Source organism: Brassica oleracea, chromosome C9 (assembly GCF_000695525.1).
Source record: "Brassica oleracea var. oleracea cultivar TO1000 chromosome C9, BOL, whole genome shotgun sequence".
Lineage (NCBI taxonomy): Eukaryota > Viridiplantae > Streptophyta > Magnoliopsida > Brassicales > Brassicaceae > Brassica > Brassica oleracea.
Window position 1 is genome coordinate 2,870,900 of NC_027756.1, and position 23,643 is coordinate 2,894,542.

Sequence of the window (23,643 nt, forward strand, 5' to 3'; positions counted from 1 at the left end):
ACAAGTGTTGTATAAATGAATAGGCAGCTTTCCCCTCCCCCTTCACCTAGTAGCAGGCGTAGCAGTGATGGAGGAGATGGCTCATTGTCTTCTACTTATGCTTCCTCAAGCAGCATACCTTGTAGCCCAAAAACCGATTCAGGTAAAAGAGCTATTCCATTACCTACTTTTAAATGTTGATTTATATTCCCATGGTTAATAGAAATATACATAGAGCAATCATTGTGAATTTGAGTTGTGCAGGGGACAAACCTCAACAAGTGAAACAAAGATTAAGGCATTGGGCACAAGCTGTTGCATGTTCTGTGATGCAGTCTCATTAATGAGTGTGTATACGTTGTGACTCTTAAGTTTCAACTTGAAACACTTGTTTTATTTTATTTTAGTTGGTGAGATAGGACAGAGATATAGAATCCTACCAAGTAGGATCTCTCTGGAGAGGGAAGAACAAAATAGATAGAAAAGTAAAATGAAACATAGAGAGAGTAATGGCTCTCTCTACATACTTGTGCAGAGGGAACAAGAGGAGTCTCTCAAACAAGAGAGTAGCCTTAGAGCAATCACTGCATTGGTGAAGGATCCACTGAGGCTCTCAAACAAAAATGTTAGTATTAAAATAGGATTAACCAAATGAGTCTCAAAGAAAAAGAGGAGTCTCTCAAACAAGAGAGTAATGATGAGCTTCCAAAAGACAGCAAGAGAGTGAAGATGATGAGGCTGATGGCGAAGACAAAGTAGAGATCGCTCAAAAAGAAGTCTCTGCTGCTGTGTTTGGGAGGACTTGCCAGAAAGAGAGAGGAAGACAGTAAAGAAGCTGAGTAAAGGCGGTGAAAATGGTGCAGGCAAGACGTAGTGGTGGGTTAGAGAGGGATAAAAGCTACCTCAGTGAATAAATCATGTAGACAAAATTACTCTTGTTCTACAGATTGGAATTGTAATCTCCAGAACAAGATCTTAGAGTGTCCTGAGTTTTTGTTTTTGTTTTAGTTTTTGTCTCAGTTCTAGCGTGTTGGTTTACTGAGAGTTCTCTGTACTGGTTTGCAAGTTTTTCTGCCTTCTTGAGAAGAAGAGGTTTACAGATTCAAACACCACCATGGAGCCAATTCTTACAGGAAGACTACTCTGCTTCCTTCAACAAGAGTGTATTTGATCTAAAATCATTTCATAAACCGTTGTAGCTACATGAAAAAAAAAGCAAATCCTAAAGCCTCATCATTCTTCATACATTCTCCTTGGAGCTTGACAAAACCTCAGTTTTCTCCTCTGCCTTGTTGCTCATTGCCACCGGAGATGAGCCAGCAACAGAATCTTCAGGCTCCGTCTTAAGCTCAGACTCAAACTCCTTTGCAGCCTGCATCCATTACAAACAAACAAAAACACCACAAGTTCTTCATCAATGCAAGACAAAAGCTAAAAGAAACACAAAACATACAAGCAGAAGCTAAGTATCTTGAGAAAGAACCAAGAGCCATAACAATAACCAGCAATTTTCTATTCAAGTTCCAATCTTTCCGAACGTTGACATCAGTTCAGACAGAACCCATAACAATTAACTAAGAACTTGAAACATAAAACTGGATCAGTTTATGGAATGACCAAACCTGTTGAAAGCTTTTGACGGTCTTGCCAATACTTTTACCAATCTCAGGAAGCTTCTTGGGTCCGAAAAGCAACGCAGCGACGCCAGCAATCACGGCAAGCTCAGGGACACCGAGACCAAACAGGGCATTGCAAGTGAGTGCCTTTCTCCTCTGCTCCGGTCGGATTCGGGCCACCAGAGAACGGGTCTTTGGTCGGGTCGTTACTGTGAAGCAGTTGGAGAATAAGGAAGAGCGAGATGACGAGAGAGGCAGAGAAACTGGTGGAGGAGAAGATAGAGTCGCAACAGATGTCGCCATTACTGCTCTAAACTATTTTTTTTTTCTTTTTTTCTACCGGTTCTAAATGCTTATCTGTTTTTTTTTTTCATTTTATCCAGATATTCAGATTCTCATCTAAAATAAATAAGAATAAAAAATAAAGTCTGATTTTTTAAACATAAGTTTTTTCCTTCTCCTAATAATGCTATAAAATTTGACATCAGATTAAAACTCAAAAACTCCTTTTTAAGAGAAAATATAAAATTTTAAATTAGACACAATGTTTTATTTTGTTTTGTTTACATGAAGAATATTGAGAATTTAGAGCATCACTGGTGAATTTCTAAGGGAAATTTTCATTAATAAAAAAAAATTTAAAATTGTAAAAAACAAAAAAAAAAAGTGAAGAAAGAAAATAATAGTTTTTTAAAAAAAATTGCAAAATTTGTGAGATTTTGGTCAATAATTTTAAGATACTAAAATATGTTGTTGAGAAACATGCTCTTCATCTTTCACATAATGAGCTGTATAGCAGCCCATTATAACAGGCCCATAATGGCAATAACGTAATATTTCCGTAATATCGGGCCTTATCTATAAGGTTAAGAACAGCGAGTCAGCGTTTCCGTTGACTAAATTAAAAAAAAAAAGTTTTTAAAAACGGTCTTTCACCGTCGCCTAGCCTCTCAAGTCACAGGTGATCTCTCTCTCTCTCTCTCTCTCTCTCTCTCTCTCTCTGAGCAAAATGTCGAACGCGGGAGTGACGATCTTCGACGGTGCGGTGCTCAGATCCATCGATCTCAACCTTCCGGAGCTCGAGCACGGCGTCACCGGAGCTCAGCTTCTCGAAATCTCCGAATCCAAGGTCTCTGAATCTCTCTCGGGGCTCTCACTGCCGCCGCACATCAAAGACGCTGCGATCTCCCGAGTCTCCGCGGGAGATGGCGTCAGCTTCCGAATTACGGAGTTTAACCGTGAGCAAGCGAGTGAGAAACTCGGAGTCTTCGTCTCAGCCGTCGCCGATGCTCTTACAGGTAACCGGATCATCCCTTCCCCCCTTCACGCTATTGTGTTTCAGCGATTGAATTCACTCCGCAAATCGTATCTGGTCAAATAGATTTAAGCCGGAATGGATCATGTGTGCGTTGATTGATGTTGATCATAGAGTTTAGCTTAAGTTCTTTTTTTTTTCGAGTAACCCGATGTATCCTGGCCCCCCAGTGAGGTGGATCCAGACTAGCGGCGAGTGTCTGTGGCAGCCTACGGAGTACACCTCGGTTGCCGGGAAGCCTGGATGTTAATTTTTGCCCCCAGTGGCCAGCGGGATTCGAACTGTATTGGGGCCGAAGCTCCCTCAAGACCACTGGGCCGTCCTCGCTTGGTTTTAGCCTACGTTTTTTGTTGTAAGAATGAGAATAGGCTTTGTTACCAACAAGGAGTCGGCCTAGTGGTTAGAATATTAGATTATCTAGTAGGTGTCTAAGGTGTCATAGGTTCAAGTACCATTGGGAGAAATCTGTCGGCCTAGTGGTTAGAATATTAGATTATCTAGTAGGTGTCTAAGGTGTCATAGGTTCAAGTACCATTGGGAGAAGTCTCTTCTCCAAAGGAGAGTGAATTTAAGATGATTTGGATCTCACCCTAGAGGAGGATGTACGGGTCTACGAGCACAGAACCTCCTAGTCATTTAAAAAAAAAGAGAATAGGCTTTGTTTATAGATTGATTGAATCAAATGCTCGGTCTCAATTCTGATTGTAGAGTGATATTTTTTTATTATAGATACTCCAGTTGTGGTTTCAATTCTGGATGGGAGCACGTTGAAGCTGATTTTGGAAGATGAGGATGATTTTGCAATGTTGGCAGAGAATCTCTTCACTGATTTGGATGAAGAAGATAAAGGAAAGCTTCCCAAGAGACAGATTCGAAAAGCTCTTTCGCTCATGGGTGCTGAGATGGGTGTCCCTCCACTCTCAGGTTTCTTCTTTCTTTTGCCTTTTACACTTACCATCTTGAGCAAGTTCATGGATTTATTATGTGAGCAGCCTTTTGAAACCAGTTTATAGCAGTGACTATTGGTGTTTAGTCTAATGCGAAATCAACCTCGTAAATGATTTACAAAATTTTAGTTTTCATGTATTTATTTATTCTGTAGTTTCCTCCTTCTCAAGTGATCAAAGTCAACTCTCATATAGTATGTCATGATGTATTTTTGATTCTCCATTCTCCAGCAATTCCTTTGCCCTTTGAATCGTTTCGTTCATTCCCATTCTGGTGTTTTAACTCCGTTAAGTTTGTTTGGAACAGACTTTCCCATCTTAGAAAACATCATTAAGAAGCACGATGCTGATGGCGATGAAGAGCTAGGACAAGCACAGTTTGCAGAACTACTACAACCAATTCTACAAGAAATAGCAGACGTCCTTCATGATAAGCCAATCACCATCGTCCAGAACGTCGAGATATTCAATGGGTCAAAGCTTCGTAAGGTTATAGCTCCACACTTTCCTTTGCTTATAACATAGCATGGATCTTTGACTAGCTTGATCAAATTATATTCTCAGATTCTAGCAGACGAGAAGACACTCGAGTGTCTCGTGGAGAAAATGGTGAAAGACAACCAAGGACGAGCAGATCTTATAAAGAACTTGATGATAGAGAACGGAAAGGAGTTGGGATTGCCTCCGTTATCATCAGAGAACGAATCAGTAGCTCTTCTCTACGAGACAATACAATCTCAGTTGACTAAGAGAGATAAAGAAACCTCTGAAGCATCCGCAGAAGAGGAGTTTATGGATGCTTTAAAAGATATACTCGGGAGATTTGCGGAGTTGCTCGAATCCACGCCGGTATATTCTGCGACCACTCTCTAGATTCACATAATGTTTGAGTTAAATTATTGTATATCTGAGAATTTCAGTCGCATACCAGTTGTCTCTGCTATTTGGTCTTATTGAAATTATTGCTGAATATGGATGATACATGATGATTTCAGCAGCTAAGTGTTGGTTACTTTTGGAATCTCTTTAGATGTATATTTTGAAGGTATGTCATAATAAGACACATTACCAAACCGAATAAACCTTCCAGAAAGAAAATACCACAAAAACTAGTTGTGCCATGTGACTTCGATAGTTAACCTTATTCTTAATCAGTGTAGGAATCTTAATATTTTACAATCTCCAGCTGCCTAAAAGCTTATTGATAGTAACGTGTTATTGTTTTGGCCGAAAAGAATGGTGAGTGATTTCTAATCCCTAGAGTTGTGTAAAGACATGATAGAGATACTGATAAGGTGACCGAGAATCCCAGAAGTTAGGACACTTGATTTGTTGGTACCACAACATCAAGCTGATGATGATGGTGAAAATATTGTGAAAGGACCACAATAACATCAGTAGCATAAGAGGCACTCAAATCAAAAACACTTGAACTCTGCAGGCCAAGGATCTGACTCCTTCAAGCTCACATTTGTAGTTTCCGGTTGCTTGAACTCTGGATAAATACATGCACTAGAATCATAGAAGAACCTGAAACAAACACAGCGAAATGTTCAATCTTTGAATGTTCTACGGCTCAACAAGTGTGGGCACTTCCCCATGTTCAGTTACCGGCTATAGCCTATAGGTTTCTATGGTTCTGTCAACGAGAACATGTTTCACTTACAGAAATGTCAAAACAAATCGATTTTCTGGAAGAATCAGACAAATGACACCTTGGATTCTATGGATATTATGAAAGAACATAAACAAATGTCTATGAATTCGCCTGCTTTCAACGGGTATATTGCAGCTCTTTCATATATGATGAAAGACCAAGTAGGATCGGATCTTATCTTTGCTAAAGTTGTGGTTTCAGACAATTGCTTGCTTATGTGGTGACAGGAAAACCTATATGGTTGAAAGATTTTTGAGAATTCGAGAAACCAGCTACCATTGTACAATTGATGTACCCTGTTTTGATCGGTTGTGGAGCCATATCTTAATGGAAGTTAGTCATAGAAAACAAAATTGGAGTTATACATATGAATTAAATTTGATATATCTAAATCCACTATATTAGTTTAGTTTTTAGAAAAATATTTCTATGACTAAAACATAGCAGTAACTAGGACTTGGGCCTGGACCCGAAAATCCTAACCGAAACCGACCCGAAACAGAACCGAAAATTTATAAGTACCTTTTGGATCTAAATTTTTTTTATCCGAAAGAACCGGAACCGAAAGAAACCGATCCGAATTAGATCCGGACCCGAAAAAAAAACGATTTGTGCCCGGCTTAAAAACATGTATATCCAAAACTATGATTTTTTGTGTTCTATTTTATATATATATTATTTTATTATTTAGTTGAAATATTTTTTGTTAACAACAGTTGTTATTATTTTGTAACATTTTTTAAGTAATATGAAGCTTTGAAATGTAAAATTTAGAGTTTAAAAATGTTTTATTTTAATTATTAATAGTTTTATTTAAGTTATTTTGTAAAAATTTAGATATATATAACAAACATCGACTAACATATACCCGATTCTATATAGACCCGAAAAATTACGGTTATTTTATGGATATTTTAATTTTAGATCCGAACCGACCCGGACCCGAGAAGAACCGACCCGAACCGATCCGAACCAAAAAAATTTAAGTACCTATTGGGTCCAAATGTTTAGGACCCGAAGGACCTAAATCTGAAAGGAACCAGTCCGAATCCAACCCGAAGACTCGAACACCAAGGTCTGGCAGTAACTTGCTAGACAAATCAGTAAGCTAACTTGTTTGTCAATGTTTTAAAAGGGAAACATTTCTAATTAAGTTTCAGAATCAATAATTATATCACAAACTTTGTGGTCATCTAAAAATATATGGTCAAATGACCATACCTTATATATATTGTATGAGTGTATACAAAATTAATGGTTATAAACATGAATGATGACCAAAAACAATTTGGTGCATTTATAAATAGACCAATACATTCTTGCGAATTAATAAGCAGAAAAGACAAAAAAAAACATAACAAGAATTAGTTAAGCCGTGTTAGAAATCCAATTATATGAAGATGAATTTCTCAACAATGTTGATTGCATTCACCCTCACTGTTTTCATGGTGGTTTCTTCCATTCATTGTCAAAAAATTGATACCGTCCCCGGTATTTATACATATTTGCAATTTTTTTACATTATTGTGAATATACTTTTTGCTATGATACAAATCCTTGTTTTTATTAAAGATCATAAATAATTGTATTTGGTGTGTTAATATGACTTTATATCAAGGTATTTGTTTTTCTTACAAATAGGCACATTTGCACAGGACGAACCCTTGGATACACTTTGCTTCAATCCTTGCAGTGATAAACTTGGCGACAAAGAGTGCAAAGCCATTTGTTTGAATAAGGCATACAAAGATGGTTCTTGTATTGGTTTTGGAATCCCCCCAACTTCCAAGTATTGTTGTTGTACAAAATGATTTGTTATTCATGAAGGTTTGAACTAATAACAATATGAGAAAAAAAACCAAAGTCTTTGTTACTTAGCTACCAAGACTGTCGTTTTGTGACTTCATATGATTTGATATCTAGGACTGGACAAATCTTATATATTAAAACAGAAATCACGGCCTTGATTTGTGTGATTTTTTAAAAAATAGACTTATTTCTAAAAAGTCATGTTACATTTAATCTCTAATCTTATCATTTAAATTTTGGGCATACCATAAATTTTTATTTGGCTATCAATAATTGGATTTAAACAATAGATGATCCATTGGATTTATAGATAGTATAAATTAAATAGATATAATTTAATATTGTAATACTATACCTCCATATGTTAAATATTTAAATATTTGTTGATGTTAATTTTTAAAATTATAAAGATTTTTTAAAATAACAAAAATCATATTATCTAATAATGATTAATATCTACTACCTTAAACCAATGAAAAAAAATTTTAAACTATATATTTTATTTTTAAAATTAAACAAAAACTAAATGTTTAATTATTTACTCGATAAAATAAATCTATGAAGCGAAAAATTTAATTTTTAAAAAACTTTCTAAATTTGTGAAATGTTACAATATCTTTGAATAAGACAATAACACAATATTTTACTAATCTTTATATATATAGTTACGATTTTAATAATGAAATAATAATCCAAAATATATATATATATAGAAGATACAAATACATGTGAAAGTTTAAAACAATCTATTCAATGAAAAAATATACCGTAAACTTATTACGTTTTAAAAATTGATAGACACATATATTATAATATATACCAATTTAGAATTGAAACAAAATATTTATATAAAAATAAATGAAAACAAAAACTCGCGCGGTTGCGCGGATTGAGATCTAGTTATCCGTTACATTTTGATTTGATCCTTTATTCATTCTGATTCGATCCGAAAAATTTGGATATCCGTAAAGCTTCGAATAAAGCAAACAACAAAATATGATATTCGTAAAGCCCGAAGCAAATCACAAATATTATTTTTTGAAAAGCCGGATATCCGATTAGATTAATATATTTCTAGATATGTAATGTAAATGTATATAAAAATATTATCTATACATATTTTATGATATAATTTGGTTAATTTTTTAAGTTGTGTTAAAATAATTTTGTTTTGGGTTATTGCATATCCAATTTAATTTTTATGTTGAGTTAAATGTTAACATATGAGTTTTCTTATTAGACGTGTTAATATTGAATTCAGCTTTAATATTTGTTAAAAGTTGTTAGTTTGTTAGTATGATATTATTAATTTTGTTTTAAACTGATATTTTAAAAATATTTTACTTTATTTTTTTTTTTATTTAATTTAATTTTTTTTGATATAATTGGCGGATCGAATCAAATAATCCGCGAATATTTAAAAATACTGTGGATATCCAGAATTTTTTGGATCAAAACAAATCACAAACATAGATACTCGTCTGGCACGGAGCGGATCACATATACTGTAAATTTTCCGGATATCTGCTCCTTGCCCAAGCCTCTTGATATTTGCTTGCATTCGTAACATAATGAACTAAGATGACGTCTACTACCCTTAGGCATGCGGGTCTGGGTAGTTCGTGTAATATGGTTTTTGGGAAGCTCGGTTCGATTAAAATCTTTCCGAATTGAACCGTAAAAAAGTTCTGTTTGGTTTGGTATACTGATAGTTTGGTTTTTAATTTTTTTACTGAAACTAACTAATATTTTTTTTGTTTTGATTATATTTCGAAGTCGGCAAAAATGCGGGTTATTTTAGCTAATTCGATTCAAAATTTTGGTCAATTTAGTTAGTCCAATTTGAAATTTGATTTTCATTTTTTTGTTGAAAAACTGAACTACCCGATTATCGAACCGAACCAAAAACCAATATTTTTTTTGTACACCTACCGAATCGAACCGAACGTCTCACAGAACTAACCAAAATTTTAGTTCGGTTCGGTTCGGTTAAAAATCTTATCCCTAACTACACTATACAAAGAACCGGAACAGATCTAACATTAAACTGAATGAATAGATCATCCCATCTTGTATGATTTTTATTTTATTTTTAAAAGTCAACGAAACATTATTTTATTTCTATTTTTGGGATCGCTCTCTTTCCACACGGCAAACAACGAACGATTGTTACCTTTTCTGTTGCATTCCCGATCACTCGAGAAGATCTGCAGCTCGCTCGATTCAGTTTAATTTTCTTTCTTATTTTCGTAGTGTGTTTAATTCGATTGAGAATAATCAAAATGAGTATGGTTGATGCGATTGTTCCCGGAGCAGACATGTCTCGCGTTGACGCCGATTTGCTTCAGCTCCAAGAGATGTCTTCCTTCGTCCTGACCTCAAAACCTGGATTCACACAGAGCCTCTTCGACCAGTGGCTCTCCCTTCCCCAAGCTCATCAACAGGTACAGACAGACATTTCCACTTCTTGTCTCTCTCTCAACTCTGTTCTGCCTTAACTGCCTTTGTTAAATTGGAGATTAATGTAAAGTTTGATTCTTTTTTTTTAAAGTTTGATTCTTTCATTCACTTGAATCTCAAAGTCTCAAACTTTTTGTGTTTTTTTGCTTCTTTTTTTCTTTCTTAGATTGCATCATTGCTTCATGATGCGTTGGCTGGATCTACTTTGAATGTTGCATCTGGTTCGAGTTCTGCCGCCAGCAATTCTATACCATCAATGTTTCCTGCGGGAAGTGCTGCTCCTCCGCTTTCGCCGAGGAGCTGCGGCTCACCTCGTATGACGAGGCAGAGAGCTGGCCTTTCTAACTTAGGCTCTTCGCTGAAACCAACAACCATAGAGCCTGCTAAAGAGCCTATGCCTCAGGTTTTTTTGACACTTCAAAAAAAAAAGAATTTGATTAGTCAATTCTTGTTTTATGTAAACTAATGCAAGTAAGAAAACGTGAATGCAGTTTTATTTTGAAAATGGTCGCCCACCACCAAGTGAGATGAAAGAGCAGTGTATGTTTAGAATCAACCATTTCTTCTATGGTCATATGGATGGATTGCAGATACAAGGTAACTCTTATGTCATCATAATAATATTAAGTGTTCTAGAAATTGGTCTAAGTGTCCTAATCAGCAAATCGAACCTAAACGAAACAGTTTTTCTAGAATGATTTTTTTTTTTTTTTAAATTCGATATAGACATCTGCGTAATCAATAATCCCATATAAAGCGTTTAACTACCGCCTAGCGATTTCTTGAACATTGATAATATTGAAAGGTTACATTGGGCTGCCTTATATACTCTTAAATATATTTTTTTGTCATACTCAGAGTTCAAGTTAGTCACCAGAGAAATCTGCAAGCTCCCATCTTTCTTCTCCACTTCACTTTTCAGGAAGATAGATGTCAACAACACTGGTTTTGTTACTAGGTATGTGCTTCTATGGTTTCACTTTAAGCCTCCTGGCTCATGAGTTTGGTGATCATGGTACTGAAACAACCGAGTATAACTGTCTTTTAAATGTTTGATTATGCAGAGAAGCATTTATTGATTATTGGGTGAACGGGAACATGCTGATAATGGACACAACTACACAAATCTTTAAGATACTAAAGCAGCAAAATCAGAATTACATTGTTAAGGTAATTTTTTAATGGCATATTTAGCAGAGTTAATTTGCCAATGCTCATAAGTTTGCATTTTCTTTAACTTTTGTTTCTTTTTTCTGGAGCAGGATGATTTCAAACCACTACTTAAAGAACTATTGGCTACACATCCTGGGTTAGAGTTCCTGCAAACCACACCTGAGTTCCAAGAAAGATATGGTTAAGTCTCAACTTAGTATACACTTTAGTTAGTATCCTTTTATCTCATTTTTTCTTGTATTTTGCTGGAGCAGCTGAAACTGTCACCTACAGAATATTTTACTACATAAATCGATCTGGAAATGGGAGACTTACTTTTAGGGAGCTTAGAAGAGGAAACTTAATTGATGCAATGATTCATGCTGATCAAGAAGAAGACATCAACAAAGTATTGAGGTACTGGAAACAAAAAAAAAAAACAGTTTGTGCTATTGTTGTATATATGGTTTTGTTTCACTTCATTTTGACATTTAAACACTTTTTCTATTAACTTTGGCAACTAGGTACTTCTCATATGAGCATTTCTATGTCATATACTGCAAGTTCTGGGAGCTGGATACGGATCATGATTTCCTTATTGACAAAGAAAACCTTATGAGATATGGAAACCATGCTCTTACTTTCCGGATTGTTGACAGAATATTCTCCCAGGTTTTGTCTAAAAGATCTTGATCCTTTAAAAGAGCTTCATGGATAATGAATTGGTTTTCTACTCAGGTTGGAAGGAAGTTTACTAGCAAAGTTGAAGGGAAAATGGGGTATGAGGATTTTGTGTATTTCATACTTGCGGAAGAAGATAAGTCGTCAGAGCCTAGCCTTGAATACTGGTAAGCTGTGGCGTAATGTGCTAGACAGATAGCATTTAGAGTGTTTTCTTTTTTTTATCTGACATATAGACTGTATCAGGTTTAACTGCATAGACTTGGATGGGAATGGGATCATTACGCGAAATGAGATGCAGTTCTTTTATGAGGAGCAGTTGCGTCGAATGGAGTGTATGGCGCAAGAGGCTGTTCTTTTTGAGGATATCTTATGTCAGATGATTGATATGATCGGACCAGAGGTTCAAACAATATGTCTTTTGATGATGATAGTGTGGTTTATTATATTTCTTATGCTTGACTGTTTCTTGTTTTCATTCCACAGAACGAGAGCCATGTAACGCTGCAAGACCTGAAGGGCTCCAAGCTCTCTGGAAACGTATTCAACATCCTGTTTAATCTTAACAAGTTTATGGCGTTTGAAACACGGGATCCATTCCTCATTCGTCAGGTACTAGTCTTGTCTGATATTAAAACATTGTTGCTTGCTTGATCCGGGGGAACTTATAATATTTTTTCAAAAATGGTGAAATGGAAACAGGAGCGTGAGAACCCAACATTGACAGAGTGGGACCGTTTTGCACATAGAGAGTACGTAAGGCTTTCGATGGAAGAAGATGTTGAAGATGCATCCAATGGAAGTGCTGAGGCTTGGGATGAGTCCCTGGAGTCTCCCTTCTGAGTTCATAAGAGGTAAAGGGTTCTTCTCTCTCGCTCTTGAAGTTAAAGGTTGTGCAAATGTTGATTGGTTAAATCATGCAGAACAGAAGATACAAAGTCATTGCCTCCTCAACAGTGGGAAGTATCTTTGGAGATCATCCTCTATGTTGAAACTTGAAACCATAGTTTTTATTTTCTATAATTTCTATCTAAAACTATACATAGTTCTCTATTTATTAATAATCCTTTAGCTCATGGGGTTTGTTTTACATCTTCACTGTGCTGACGTTTCTATATTATGGATTTTGTCTATACTTTGTAGATGTGTTAATTTTTCATCATTTTTTCCAGTTGAGACAATGTGGAAACCAACCAATAATGCAATGTTTTTTTTTTTTTTGTTCTTTGTTGGTTGGTTCTGTCTTGAGGGGAATCCAAGAAAGTAGTTTCAGGTTTTAGTTGTTTTATAGTGTTATCACATGTGCTCATATCTGGTTAAGAGTATGATTTTATTTCACAAGACAATGAAGGGAACCACAAGGATCTTTGTCCTAACTCTCTAGAGAACCGGTCCAAAACCGTACAACCTATCTTTTGTCTCTTGAGATCTGTTGTAACTGAATGCATTTAGTCAGCAATTACAATCCTAACCATTTTTTCAGATTCACTTATACTGAAAGAGAGTGATGGGCTTAATGCTTAAGCTATTATTGGAACATAGAAAGCTGAAACAGCCACCCTGTAAATGTAAAGCTAAAATCAGATGGCAAAGTCGTAAATAAACTCCGAATCCGAGGGTAATCACTACTCCCTCCCTCCACAGATGACAGAACCGTGAAGCATAAACCAAATGGCACCAACCAAGTTCCAAACAGAGAGAGAGAGATCTGAGTAAAGCTTATATGGTCGCTAGATCGAACTGCCGCTGGACGATCATTATCAACCGTTCACATTCTCTTCCTCTGGAGTCAAGCGGCTCCAGTTTCGGATTCCTCAAGCCCTTCTCTCTCCTCAGGTTCTTATCTTGTGACCTTCACCAAGAATCAAATGAATTAGAATATGTAGAAAAGGGAAAAAGTAGAGGCATGAATGCTTCTCCATAAAAACTTTTTTTTTTTTTTTTTTTTTTTGCTATAAGATATCAAACACTGGAACAGCTAGCTTATGTAGGGCATTACTTTTTGAGATTTGTTTCAGCTAAAGTTGAAGACTTTCAATTCAATCTTGCAAATTATACTGATGGGTTCTTTTCTTCAGAGTCTATAGGTTAGCTTGGTGTGGAGCTCACTGGTTAAAGGTCAAAACTTTACATGTTAGTAGTTGAAGGAGAATAGATGAGAACAACAAAGTGTAGCAACAACCTCTCTTGAGTTTGTAGATATAAAGATGGAAGATTACTCTAAATACACTCACAGTCCTGCCCACCTAGCTGTTGTCCTTCATGACCATACTGCTCTTAAACGAATTGTCACAAACCTCCCCACCTTATCCAAACCCGGCGAAGTCACCAGCGAGGCAGAGTCATTACAAGCCGAGTCCAATGCTGATTCCATAACTGCAGTGATTGATCGCCGCGACGTCCCTAACCGTGAAACCCCTCTCCACCTGGCCGTCCGTCTCCGTGATCCAGTCTGCGCCGAGATTCTAATGTCAGCCGGCGCAGACTGGAGCCTGCAGAACGAGAACGGCTGGAGCGCGTTGCAGGAAGCAGTGTGCACTAGAGAGGAGGCCATTGCAATGATCATTGCAAGGCATTACCAGCCTCTAGCGTGGGCCAAATGGTGCAGGAGGCTCCCCAGGATAACGGCTTCTGCTTCTAGGATCCGTGACTTCTACATGGAGATCACGTTCCATTTCGAAAGCTCAGTGATTCCTTTTGTTGGCCGTATAGCTCCTTCGGATACTTACAGGATATGGAAGCGCGGCTGCAACCTCCGCGCTGACATGACTCTAGCAGGTTTTGATGGGTTCCGTATCCAAAGATCAGACCAGACGTTCCTTTTCTTGGGAGACGGTTACGCTTCCTGTGACGGGAAGGTGTCGCTGCCTCCCGGGGCGTTGATTGTTCTTTCTCACAAGGAGAAAGAAGTGACCAACGCCCTGGAAGGGGCGGGGGCCCAGCCGACGGAAGCGGAAGTTGCTAACGAGGTGAAACAGATGTCTCAGACTAACATGTATAGGCCTGGCATTGATGTGACGCAAGCTGAGTTGGTTCCTCAAGCGAACTGGAGACGGCAGGAGAGGACGGAGAGCGTTGGGAGCTGGAAAGCTAAAGTGTATGACATGATGCATGTGATGGTGAGCGTGAAGTCGAGAAGCGTTCCGGGTGCTATGAGTGATGAGGAGATGTTTGCTGTTGATAGGGATGGGGATAGAATGGAGAATGGTGGAGAGAACGATGGGTTTGAGGATGTGTTGACCTCTGAGGAGAGAAAGCAGTTGGATTCTGCTTTGCTGATGGAGGTAGATGAAGAGAATGATCATCACCAGGAGAATGGTGGTTCTCTCAAGGAGAAGAAAGGGTGGTTTGGTTGGAATAAGAAAGGCTCAAAACCTGGTTATGATGGTGGTAGTGAAGATAATACAGCAACAAAGGTTAAGAAAGGCTCAAAGTTGGGATCAGAGAAAGGGAAAAGCCAGAGATGTGATGATACCACAAAGGACAACAAAGGCAATGCCAAGAAGAAGAAGAGTGAAAGTGAGTACAAGAAAGGGTTAAGACCTGTGCTGTGGTTAACACCTGACTTCCCTCTGAAGACAGAAGAGCTTCTTCCTCTTCTTGACATATTAGCTAATAAGGTGAAAGCAGTGAGGAGGCTCAGAGAGCTTCTCACCACAAAACTACCAACAGGAACATTCCCTGTTAAGGTAAAATCTCTTTTGACCCCTTTTATGGATTCCCTTTGAAGCCTATCTTATGTTTCTGCTGATTGTGCAGATTGCAATCCCCATTATACCAACAGTCCGTGTTCTTGTCACTTTTACTAAATTTGAAGAGCTCCAACCATCTGAGGAATTCTCAACGCCTCCTTCTAGTCCCGTTTTTCATGATGCAAAGTCATCAGATAATTCGTCATGGGTGTCGTGGATGAAAGGTGCTCGCGGTGGAGGCCAAGCAAGTGACTGCGAGAGTAACAAGTACAGGGACGATGAAGTGGACCCTTTCCTCATACCGTCGGATTACACATGGGTAGACTCAGCTGAGAAGAAACGCAGGATGAAAGCCAAGAAAGCTAGGATCAGGAAGAACAGGAAGCACGGTGCTCCAAAACCTGGCTCCTCGAGTTCCCGTTCCAATCAAGAAGCGGATGCATAATTGCACATTCCTGAAGAAACAGGGTGTAAAACTTAGATGAGAAGAGGTTGGTTGTATTATTGTTTGTAGTATGCAATTGTTTGTGAATTTTTTTTTAAGGAACGTGTTTTGATATAAGGAACAGCCATTTTGCACTGTTCAGTTAATCTTCAAGTTTCACTTCACATTATGGCTGCACATTTTACCTAGATCCAAAAATCCAAATTAGAACCAATCCAAAAATATTCAACCAAAACAGACGTAAAAATATTTGACCGAAACCGAACAGAAACTTTACAACTACTTAGATTGGTCTAAAATTCTTATGTCCAAAAATACGAAACTAAACCGAAAAGAACTGATATCCGGACCTAAAAATAAATGATCTGAATGGATCCGACCAATAAAAAACCTAAAAATAAATGATCTGAATGGATCCGACCAATAAAAAACAATTATATTCAACATAAAAACATGAATATCCAAGGTGATGATGTCACGTATTCTATTTTTTATATTCTAATTTATGATTTAGTTGTAATGAATTTTTGTTTGCAATCTCCACTAGCATTTTTGTAATAAATATAACGATTTTGGTTAAATTTTGACGGATTTTGAATAAAAAAGATTATACTAGAACCGCTGTTGATCAATAAAAAAGAAAGAAGACTGCACTAGAACCGAATTATTCACAAAAAAATTCCGAGTATTTATAAGTAAAAATATTTAAAACTGAACCGGACATAAACCGAAGGAACCGACGAGAAACCAAACAAAAAATTTACAAATATCTAGATGGATCCAAATCTTTAAGACCCAAATCTCTAAGAAACAAAGAATGATCCAAACAAACTCAAACTGAATATTCGAACTCTCATTCCTACTTCACATGTTGTAGCCAGTTAAGAATAGGTTCAGTTGGTTCGCAGTTGCTCTGAATTGTTTGTAAACTAAACCTTTATTATACACTGAAAACTCTTTGTACAAACAGATGAAGAAACAAGGATTGTAGGAGTCTTAAAGCTGGTATCAGTTATGTAATATGTACATAATGGATCCTATGAAGTTACCAGAACCGGTCTTTATTGACACTGAGATAACCGGACATGACCTTACCACCGGTATTCCTCATACCATCAATGAGGAAACACCAAGTGGAGCCTAATGCTCCAACAAAGAAATCAGCTTCTGATGCCATCAAGAAGTTAACAAGAGGATAGTTAGTGCTCATCTCTCTCCCAAGGCTACCTTCATAGTCAGCCATGGATGTATTACCAACCTGTCTCGCCACTTCCGTGTAATAGAATCTCCAGTGAGCATAATCTTTACTTCTCTCCACAACCTCCTTCATCTCTGTAGATAGCCAAATCCTGTTGAGCTCTGGAAACCTATCTCTGATCCGGTCAGCTAAATGCATGTACTCTTCTAAAGCAGCAACTCTCATCTCACACGCTTTATCTCCCATTCTCACATGCACGCTCAGCAGTGGCCTTGGAACCCACGGCTTGTGATTAGACCACACTTCTTCTTCAATCTCTGACCTAATCTGCTTCTTCTTGTTCTTTCTCCAGTCTCCTGCAGAGAGAACAATCTCAGCAGCTTCTTTTCCAAACGCGGAATGTCTAGCAGAGTTCATCAAACCGCAAGTATATTCAGTTTGAAACCTCATCAAGTATCTCACCGCCTGTGCTCTCCACCATCTCCTATCCATTTTCCTGTGACTTGAGATCAGAGTCCCGTTGATTTCTGTAGTAGGCTTCATATAACTCCAAGGCTGACCCCATAGCTTTGGTATGCGCCCTGACCAAATCTCCTTGCTGCTGTAGTTTTGTTTCCCTGTAACAAGCCCACTGTCCCACGCTTCTTTCTTTTTCATTACTTCCAACGCACGTTTTCTACACTCTTTAGATGTTTCCGGTAGAAAATAACAAGACCAGCTTCCCCGAGAAGAACCTGCAACCAAATAGGAAATGGATCAAGAAGAGGTTGCCTACGGTGTTGCTAGGGCTGGGATTTTGAACCGAACTGAACCGCCCAACCGAACCAAAATTTTCGTTTAGTTCGGTTCGATTTGGTAGGTTTTCTAAAAAATGTTCGGTTTTTGGTTAGGGTTGGTAATAGGCTACTTTAGTTTTTTTTTAAAAATAAAAAATTATAAACAAACCATACCAAAAACCCGAACCAAACTAACTGAACTAACCAAATTTTAAATCGAATTAATCAAAATAACTTAATCCTACCGAAATTAACCAAACTTATTCTAGATTTTAACAAAATTAAACCAAAATATAATTGAAATCACACTTCGGTAAGATTTCAGAAAACGAACTAACCGAATATCGAACCAAACTTTATTTCGGATTTTGACTCGGTAAGATTTAACTACCCGAACCCCCAAGCCTAGGTGTTGCTATCTTTGACATGTAAGAACATACCTTTGCAACCATCATGATCTGCTCGGTTATAGTAATTAGTAACAAGAACTCGGTTTTCGTTTATAGCTATTGCGAGAAGACCTGTCATTCCAGCGATCTGAGCTCCTATTCCAAAACCAGGAAGCGTTTCCCAGTCAGCTACAAGGAACTTGAGACTCTTGTTTGCACAGTCCTGAGGATGCTGATGATACCATATCTCTCTTTGGACTCTCCTTGTTAATGGATAATTCTCTTCATCTCCTCCATTGATCTGAAACAAGGTTCCTTCGTGATCATTCATTCATCATAGTAGTTTCTTGAAGATGACAAAGAAGAGGAAGAAGAAAGCATACCCAAGAAGGAAATGTCTGATTGGCTATTGGTGTATCCAAACGCTCCCTAACTCCTGTCCTCTCCTTACAATTCTCCAAATGTGGAGCGTTTGGGACATCAGATTTGTTTATCCCTTGTTTCTTGAAGTAGTCTTCATTGTTTAGTAATAAGTTGTCCCAAGCAGAGACCAAAATTTTCATCTGATCATCATCATTGTCTTCTCCTGCCTCAGCTTTGTTCTTCCATTTGATTTTCCTGTCTATGACTGCATCCATATCTGCATGTAACAACAATTTGTCATTACATGAACACACACACACAAGTAGTTACCTAACCAAAACCAAACATTTTTGAAGCTTACTGGTAACTTGAGAAGTGGAATTGCAAGGAGGAAAAACAGAGGAGAAGGAGAAGGCAGTGAGCCCAAAGGTGCCAAGGGAAGTGAGAGCAGCTAAGAAGAGTGAAGTGAGACAGATTCCACAGAGAAACCCAACAACACAGATTTGACATGGAAATGAGTTTCCAAGCTTTGATGCTTTATCTGAAACCAGTCTCTCTAATGACTTCATGCTTATACTACTTTCTTTTGCTACCATTTGATTTTTCCGAAACCCACTTGTTTTTTCTCTTGTCTTTTACTTACTTCTCTTTGTAACTGAAACCTTTTCCCAAGAAAATCCTACTTTCTTCCTAACTATATTTAAGTTTCTCTGGAAACTACTTTCTTTTATAGCCTCACTTGTCAACTATCAACCACAAATCACATGATATTTTCTTTTTACTTTTCTAAGATAATATTGTGTGGAAAAGAAAAGAGATAGAGATCAAGATGCTTTGATCAAAACATGTTTGTTTCCTCCTTCATCAAGTGGTCCATTTGCTATCTCTCTGCAACATAGAAAACAACAAAATAAAACAATTAGAATTCTCAAACCAAATGAAAAGAAAAAACATGATGATGAACCTCTCTGGAAATATCCAGTCTGCCTGAAAATGAGCTGAATAAGCTCAAACTGAAAATTACTTAATCAAAAACTAAAGAAATGAGGAAGAGATATAAGAAAATGAAATAAATAAACACATGAAACGGATTTGTTACAACAATTATGGAGATATTAAAGGAGAGAAGAGCATAACCGTTGATCGTATCTAAACTCAATTATCTTTTAACACAATGTTTGAACTGAGAAAAGCAATTTTCTTATAAGAAAAAAAGACTATGAAAATATGAATTTCGATAAGAAAGATGAATACAAACGACACTTGGATTATGAAGAAAGAAAGAACCAAATGCATTGTTTACCAGCTGGTCCGAAAAAGAGGCGGAGAATCATAACACAAAACCACTCAGTACAAGCCAAGAATATACACCAAGAAAGATAATATGTGTAGACATGACATTTTCATGGATAATTAAAAAAGCCTAACCCCAAAGTGCGGTTTCTTAAACAATGTGTGCGAGGTTGTGTTGTGTTATTAAAGTACTACTATTAGAAATATATCACCACACTGATTAAAGCTTGGTCTGTTTTTAAAAACAATTTGTTTTATTATAAGCTTTTTTTTACTTGACTTGAATTTAAAATTTAGTATAAACACACAACATTTTGTTGTATTATAATTATTTTTACTATGACTTCACTTTAAAATTTAGTATAAAACACATGTTAATAATAAGATTAGTAAATTTCGTACTTTATACTACTAATCTTTTGTAATTAATTAGTTCACCAAACGCCAAAACAAAATTAATAACAAACTAAATTTTAAATATAATAAATGTATGATAAGCATGTCTTCTTTGCCCTAAATATAACTTTAATATTTAGTATTTGTCAAAAAAAATATATATATATATTTAGTATGAAACACGGGATTATAAATTATAATTTCTTGTTACATCAAACTTTATATTCAAATCATTTTCTACTTTGCCAACTACTGAAGTAATCGTACGTAGTTAGTTGCTTCACCAAACGCCAAAAAAAATATAACGAAACAAAATTTTAAAATACTGACAAGTGTATGATAAGCATGTGTTCTTTCTTTTTGTTGGTAATATACAAATTACAAAGTCAATCATGCGAACGAACGGTGTTGTTACACAACTTGTATGTCTAATTTCTACATAATTCAATGAAGCTTCAAGAACTATTCTATACCATAATGATCTTTACAACCCAGAGAACATAAACACATTTGGGCAAAGGTGTGATAGCTTATCCTAAGCACATTGTATACACATAGGATGATAGGACAAACCAAACAAACCTGCTGATAAGTGAACCATAATTATGTATAGCATCTTCTCAGATCAGATCAGATTAATCCATAGTGCTAGATTTCAAATACAACATTTTTTATGTACAAGAGAGCCATCTGTAATCATCTTAACCACTTCACTTGTGTTCCTAAACAGAACAAAACACAGAGCTAAGAAGAAACAATTGTTCTTATAACAAAATTGGAGTTATTGCATCTCTTGGTTTTCCACAAATCAACTTTAAGCATATTTTTAATCTACTAATCTTCTCTGGTCCGTTTCCTTGATGATGAAGCAGGTTCAGTTTGGTTCACTGCTTGTGCCTCGAGACCAAACTCTACTTCTGCAGATGTGCCATTACATTGCTTTGGTGATAGCTCTGAGGAAGAGCTCTTGTTCTCTTGTAACTTCTGTTGTTTCTCAAACATCATCTGTAGCTGTCGGCCTTGTTTTTCGATCTGTAACTGTAGGTACCGTTGGATCTGAGGGCATATAAATTAAACAACATCAGACAATAGTCATGCTATATATAGGAGTATAGGACTATGACTCTAGTCTTATAGCAGCTAGGCAGGTGAAAATCATTACCTCGAGCTGCTCATGGAGACGTTTCTGAACTTCCATCTGTAACCTTAGAGCTTGTGTGATCTCAACGCTCCTGGTAAAGAAAAAAGTAACAATATTAAGCATACAAGTACGTATAATCTGTTACATTCAGAATAAGAAAACTGAAACTTACGTCTTCATGTCAAGAGATTTGATATCTTCAATGGATGTGATCTTCTTCTCTTGAGTTTCTCCTGTGGAAGAAAGAAAGAAAGAAACACAATTATACAAAGATACACACCCTCTTTGTAACATGTTAGCCTTTAACACTATAGCCTTCTCTCTAAAGACTAAGGTGGTTTATAGCTCAAGTATTCTGTAAAAGTATATATATTACCTGTAGCTTCTGAAGTCTCAGGTTTATACCTAGCTGTTCTGTATTTCTGTGAGGGTAGAAAATGAGAAAGGAGCTAAGCTTAGCAGAGAAGCAAAAAAAATAAAAATGAACATATGGTTAAGAAACAAACCTGCAGATGGCTTTTAACATGATAAATGGTCAAGCCAGGGTTCTTCAAGAGCTTCAAAACAGCCTTAGGCGTGGCTCCTATGGTGGAGTCAAGAAAATAATAAGTTCCACTGTTTAGAGTTAACAGCCTTGAGATATTATTTTGAGGAACAAAGAGAAGAAGAAAGCTCACGCACGTTCACTACCACCAAGCTGATTAACAGCTTCAACAAACGCCTCATGAAGCTCTGGTGTCCAACGCATGCGCTGTTTAGATGTTGCTCCACTAGCTGATGAGTTTCTACCGCTGAGCTGCTCTTCCGAGGAAACCGCCTGATGCTGCTGGTTAGCTATTACCTCTTGCCTTGGTGGTGTCAGTATCTGTTGCAAATCATGTGAACGCTGAGGAACCTGTGAGTTTGGATTGTGTGGACTTGGTTCTCCAAGAAGTTCAGACCAGTTCGGTTCTGAACCATTGTCAACAGACATCAACTGATCTGCCCAAGTTTGCCATTCGCTTTTCTCTCGAAGCTCCAAGGATGAAACCAACTTTACTCCACTACCATCTTCTTGTGGATTAGGAGCAGAAACATGGTCAGAGAAATCAAAGAACTCGTCAAGTGGATCTGAAAACTCCTGAGGCTGATGATTATTAATCAATGAAGACTGCATAGCCAATCTGTCACTTGGCATGGTGGAGACAGGTGGGTGGGTTTGGGAAGTCCTTCCACGAGCTGAGACGGCTGAAACATTGCAATATCCAGAGGAAGATGAAAACAAATATCCACCACCAGAGTTGTCCACATGACAGGGCACAGGGTTGTTCATCAGCTCCTGCCCTGATGAACCCCAGAAAGAGCTGTGAAACTTGCGGTATCTGTCTTCTACAGTGGCATGTAGGGCTGAGAAAGATGAAGACATAGCGGTTGAGTATCCAAAATCATTAGCCAGAGTCATTGAAAAAAGAGCACAACACCACAAAGTAGCCTAAGTTCAGAAGGTGTAAAGTAGCTTTGCAATGAATAATAAGGAGAGTATGAGACTCACATTCAGCAAGTTAAATATAACTTTTATGTAATGAGGACATGAACCATTGAATCCAATTCCTTTCGCATAACAATTCTGATTTTATCTTTTTTTTCCCTAGTCAAAAAAAATAAAAAAAAATCTCTCAGGAATATTCTCAACTATTTATTTTGATTTAGACCATTTTCTCACCTTGTTCTACCCTTAGAAACTGAGAATTTTTCATTCAATCATCAAACAAACACCCACTAAAATGAAAAGAAGAAAGAAACGAGAGGACAAGTCTAATGTGCTTTTTTTCTTTATTCAGAAACCTATGAACCTAAGAGATATATGATCATGGAGATGATGAGGCATCTACATCAAGATAGTGAAAAGACATTACATAAGATATGGAATCAGTGCTTAGGGAATGAAATCTACGCCCCACTTACACAAAGAGGTAAAGGCTTTTGAGGAGGCAGAGAGACGTGTAAGAAGGAGCCAACATGAGCAATATTGTAAACTCAAAGAACACAATCTAAGAGAATGGTTTCATTTACTAAAAAGACATTCAAAATCAAATTCACTTAAATCAAAAGATTTACAAATCTAGAGGACTTAAAGCTATAGATAAGTTTAACATAGACTCTCTTCCTTGAATCATAACAAAGGTAACACAAAAAAAACCAAACATTTTTTTAGGAGAATCTTACTCGAAGTGAGCAAAGGCTGCACGAAAATCGAAACGGAATAAAAAACACACAAGGGGCCCTTTAATGTTTTATTAGTAGTATTAGTATTTGACAAAAAAAAAAGAACTCCTTTTTTTTTCTCTAAACCAT

At 37.0% G+C, this 23,643-nt stretch overlaps 6 protein-coding genes across 16 annotated transcripts; 3 read left to right on the top strand and 3 right to left on the bottom strand.

Annotated features, from left to right (window-relative positions):
* Window positions 1–1,080: 1,080 nt before the first annotated feature.
* Window positions 1,081–1,957, bottom strand: LOC106315838 (sec-independent protein translocase protein TATA, chloroplastic-like). Its single transcript, XM_013753667.1, has 2 exons — window positions 1,602–1,957; window positions 1,081–1,351 (listed from the first exon to the last, which is right to left on the bottom strand). Exons 1-2 carry the CDS (start codon window positions 1,896–1,898, stop codon window positions 1,220–1,222), a joined length of 429 nt encoding a protein of 142 aa, XP_013609121.1. The 5' UTR covers window positions 1,899–1,957; the 3' UTR covers window positions 1,081–1,219.
* Window positions 1,958–2,498: 541 nt separating this feature from the next.
* Window positions 2,499–4,880, top strand: LOC106313680. The gene is made up of 5 exons (XM_013751565.1): window positions 2,499–2,560; window positions 2,591–2,893; window positions 3,640–3,834; window positions 4,165–4,346; window positions 4,422–4,880. Exons 2-5 carry the CDS (start codon window positions 2,605–2,607, stop codon window positions 4,728–4,730), a joined length of 975 nt encoding a protein of 324 aa, XP_013607019.1. The 5' UTR covers window positions 2,499–2,560; window positions 2,591–2,604; the 3' UTR covers window positions 4,731–4,880.
* A 4,534-nt stretch (window positions 4,881–9,414) lies between these two features.
* Window positions 9,415–12,751, top strand: LOC106313325 (serine/threonine protein phosphatase 2A regulatory subunit B''beta-like). 2 transcript variants are annotated; one of them, XM_013751112.1, is made up of 13 exons: window positions 9,415–9,767; window positions 9,950–10,186; window positions 10,275–10,380; window positions 10,642–10,741; window positions 10,848–10,953; window positions 11,046–11,136; window positions 11,211–11,352; window positions 11,460–11,607; window positions 11,674–11,783; window positions 11,863–12,019; window positions 12,103–12,228; window positions 12,319–12,470; window positions 12,540–12,751. In XM_013751112.1, the coding sequence occupies exons 1-12, from the start codon at window positions 9,606–9,608 to the stop codon at window positions 12,457–12,459; spliced, it is 1,626 nt and encodes a 541-aa protein (XP_013606566.1). In that variant the 5' UTR covers window positions 9,415–9,605; the 3' UTR covers window positions 12,460–12,470; window positions 12,540–12,751. The 2 variants fall into 2 exon arrangements, with proteins under 2 accessions (XP_013606566.1, XP_013606567.1); XM_013751113.1 differs by having other exon boundaries at window positions 12,545–12,751.
* Window positions 12,752–13,168: 417 nt separating this feature from the next.
* LOC106318814 (ankyrin repeat domain-containing protein 13C-like) lies at window positions 13,169–15,906 on the top strand. The gene is made up of 3 exons (XM_013756948.1): window positions 13,169–13,452; window positions 13,695–15,305; window positions 15,376–15,906. The coding sequence occupies exons 2-3, from the start codon at window positions 13,824–13,826 to the stop codon at window positions 15,751–15,753; spliced, it is 1,860 nt and encodes a 619-aa protein (XP_013612402.1). The 5' UTR covers window positions 13,169–13,452; window positions 13,695–13,823; the 3' UTR covers window positions 15,754–15,906.
* A 765-nt stretch (window positions 15,907–16,671) lies between these two features.
* LOC106312913 lies at window positions 16,672–19,864 on the bottom strand. Of its 4 annotated transcripts, none has more exons than XM_013750605.1 (5): window positions 19,783–19,864; window positions 18,841–19,367; window positions 18,500–18,756; window positions 18,168–18,417; window positions 16,672–17,685 (listed from the first exon to the last, which is right to left on the bottom strand). In XM_013750605.1, exons 2-5 carry the CDS (start codon window positions 19,073–19,075, stop codon window positions 16,799–16,801), a joined length of 1,629 nt encoding a protein of 542 aa, XP_013606059.1. In that variant the 5' UTR covers window positions 19,076–19,367; window positions 19,783–19,864; the 3' UTR covers window positions 16,672–16,798. The 4 variants fall into 4 exon arrangements, with proteins under 4 accessions (XP_013606059.1, XP_013606058.1, XP_013606057.1 ...); XM_013750604.1 differs by lacking the exon at window positions 19,783–19,864 and adding an exon at window positions 19,617–19,750; XM_013750603.1 differs by lacking the exon at window positions 19,783–19,864 and adding an exon at window positions 19,444–19,750.
* A 993-nt stretch (window positions 19,865–20,857) lies between these two features.
* LOC106313534 (protein PHR1-LIKE 1-like) lies at window positions 20,858–23,596 on the bottom strand. 7 transcript variants are annotated; one of them, XM_013751366.1, is made up of 8 exons: window positions 23,515–23,572; window positions 22,841–22,936; window positions 21,991–22,695; window positions 21,816–21,892; window positions 21,686–21,731; window positions 21,482–21,542; window positions 21,331–21,400; window positions 20,858–21,224 (listed from the first exon to the last, which is right to left on the bottom strand). In XM_013751366.1, the coding sequence occupies exons 3-8, from the start codon at window positions 22,619–22,621 to the stop codon at window positions 21,003–21,005; spliced, it is 1,107 nt and encodes a 368-aa protein (XP_013606820.1). In that variant the 5' UTR covers window positions 22,622–22,695; window positions 22,841–22,936; window positions 23,515–23,572; the 3' UTR covers window positions 20,858–21,002. The 7 variants fall into 7 exon arrangements, with proteins under 7 accessions (XP_013606820.1, XP_013606819.1, XP_013606818.1 ...); XM_013751365.1 differs by lacking the exon at window positions 23,515–23,572 and adding an exon at window positions 23,254–23,484; XM_013751364.1 differs by lacking the exon at window positions 23,515–23,572 and adding an exon at window positions 23,012–23,227.
* Window positions 23,597–23,643: the final 47 nt, after the last annotated feature.

Bases quoted from the DNA above. Each gene is read 5' to 3' on its own strand.
- LOC106318814 (XM_013756948.1), top strand. From the start codon at position 13,824: ATGGAAGATTACTCTAAATACACTCACAGTCCTGCCCACCTAGCTGTT. The intron at 15,306-15,375 runs GTAAAATCTCTT...CTGATTGTGCAG, and splicing joins CAGGAACATTCCCTGTTAAG to ATTGCAATCCCCATTATACC.
- LOC106313325 (XM_013751112.1), top strand. From the start codon at position 9,606: ATGAGTATGGTTGATGCGATTGTTCCCGGAGCAGACATGTCTCGCGTT. The intron at 11,137-11,210 runs GTTAAGTCTCAA...TTGCTGGAGCAG, and splicing joins TGAGTTCCAAGAAAGATATG to CTGAAACTGTCACCTACAGA. The intron at 12,229-12,318 runs GTACTAGTCTTG...AAATGGAAACAG, and splicing joins ATCCATTCCTCATTCGTCAG to GAGCGTGAGAACCCAACATT.
- LOC106315838 (XM_013753667.1), bottom strand. From the start codon at position 1,898: ATGGCGACATCTGTTGCGACTCTATCTTCTCCTCCACCAGTTTCTCTG. The intron at 1,352-1,601 runs GTTTGGTCATTC...TAATGGATGCAG, and splicing joins CCGTCAAAAGCTTTCAACAG to GCTGCAAAGGAGTTTGAGTC.
- LOC106313534 (XM_013751362.1), bottom strand. From the start codon at position 22,750: ATGACTCTGGCTAATGATTTTGGATACTCAACCGCTATGTCTTCATCT. The intron at 21,893-21,990 runs GTGCGTGAGCTT...ACTCCACCATAG, and splicing joins TCAGCTTGGTGGTAGTGAAC to GAGCCACGCCTAAGGCTGTT. The intron at 21,225-21,330 runs GTAATGATTTTC...ATATGCCCTCAG, and splicing joins GTCTCCATGAGCAGCTCGAG to ATCCAACGGTACCTACAGTT.
- LOC106313680 (XM_013751565.1), top strand. From the start codon at position 2,605: ATGTCGAACGCGGGAGTGACGATCTTCGACGGTGCGGTGCTCAGATCC. The intron at 2,894-3,639 runs GTAACCGGATCA...TTTTTATTATAG, and splicing joins CGTCGCCGATGCTCTTACAG to ATACTCCAGTTGTGGTTTCA. The intron at 3,835-4,164 runs GTTTCTTCTTTC...TGTTTGGAACAG, and splicing joins GGGTGTCCCTCCACTCTCAG to ACTTTCCCATCTTAGAAAAC.
- LOC106312913 (XM_013750605.1), bottom strand. From the start codon at position 19,075: ATGGTAGCAAAAGAAAGTAGTATAAGCATGAAGTCATTAGAGAGACTG. The intron at 18,418-18,499 runs GTATGCTTTCTT...ACCTTGTTTCAG, and splicing joins ATCAGACATTTCCTTCTTGG to ATCAATGGAGGAGATGAAGA. The intron at 17,686-18,167 runs GTATGTTCTTAC...ATTTGGTTGCAG, and splicing joins AGATCATGATGGTTGCAAAG to GTTCTTCTCGGGGAAGCTGG.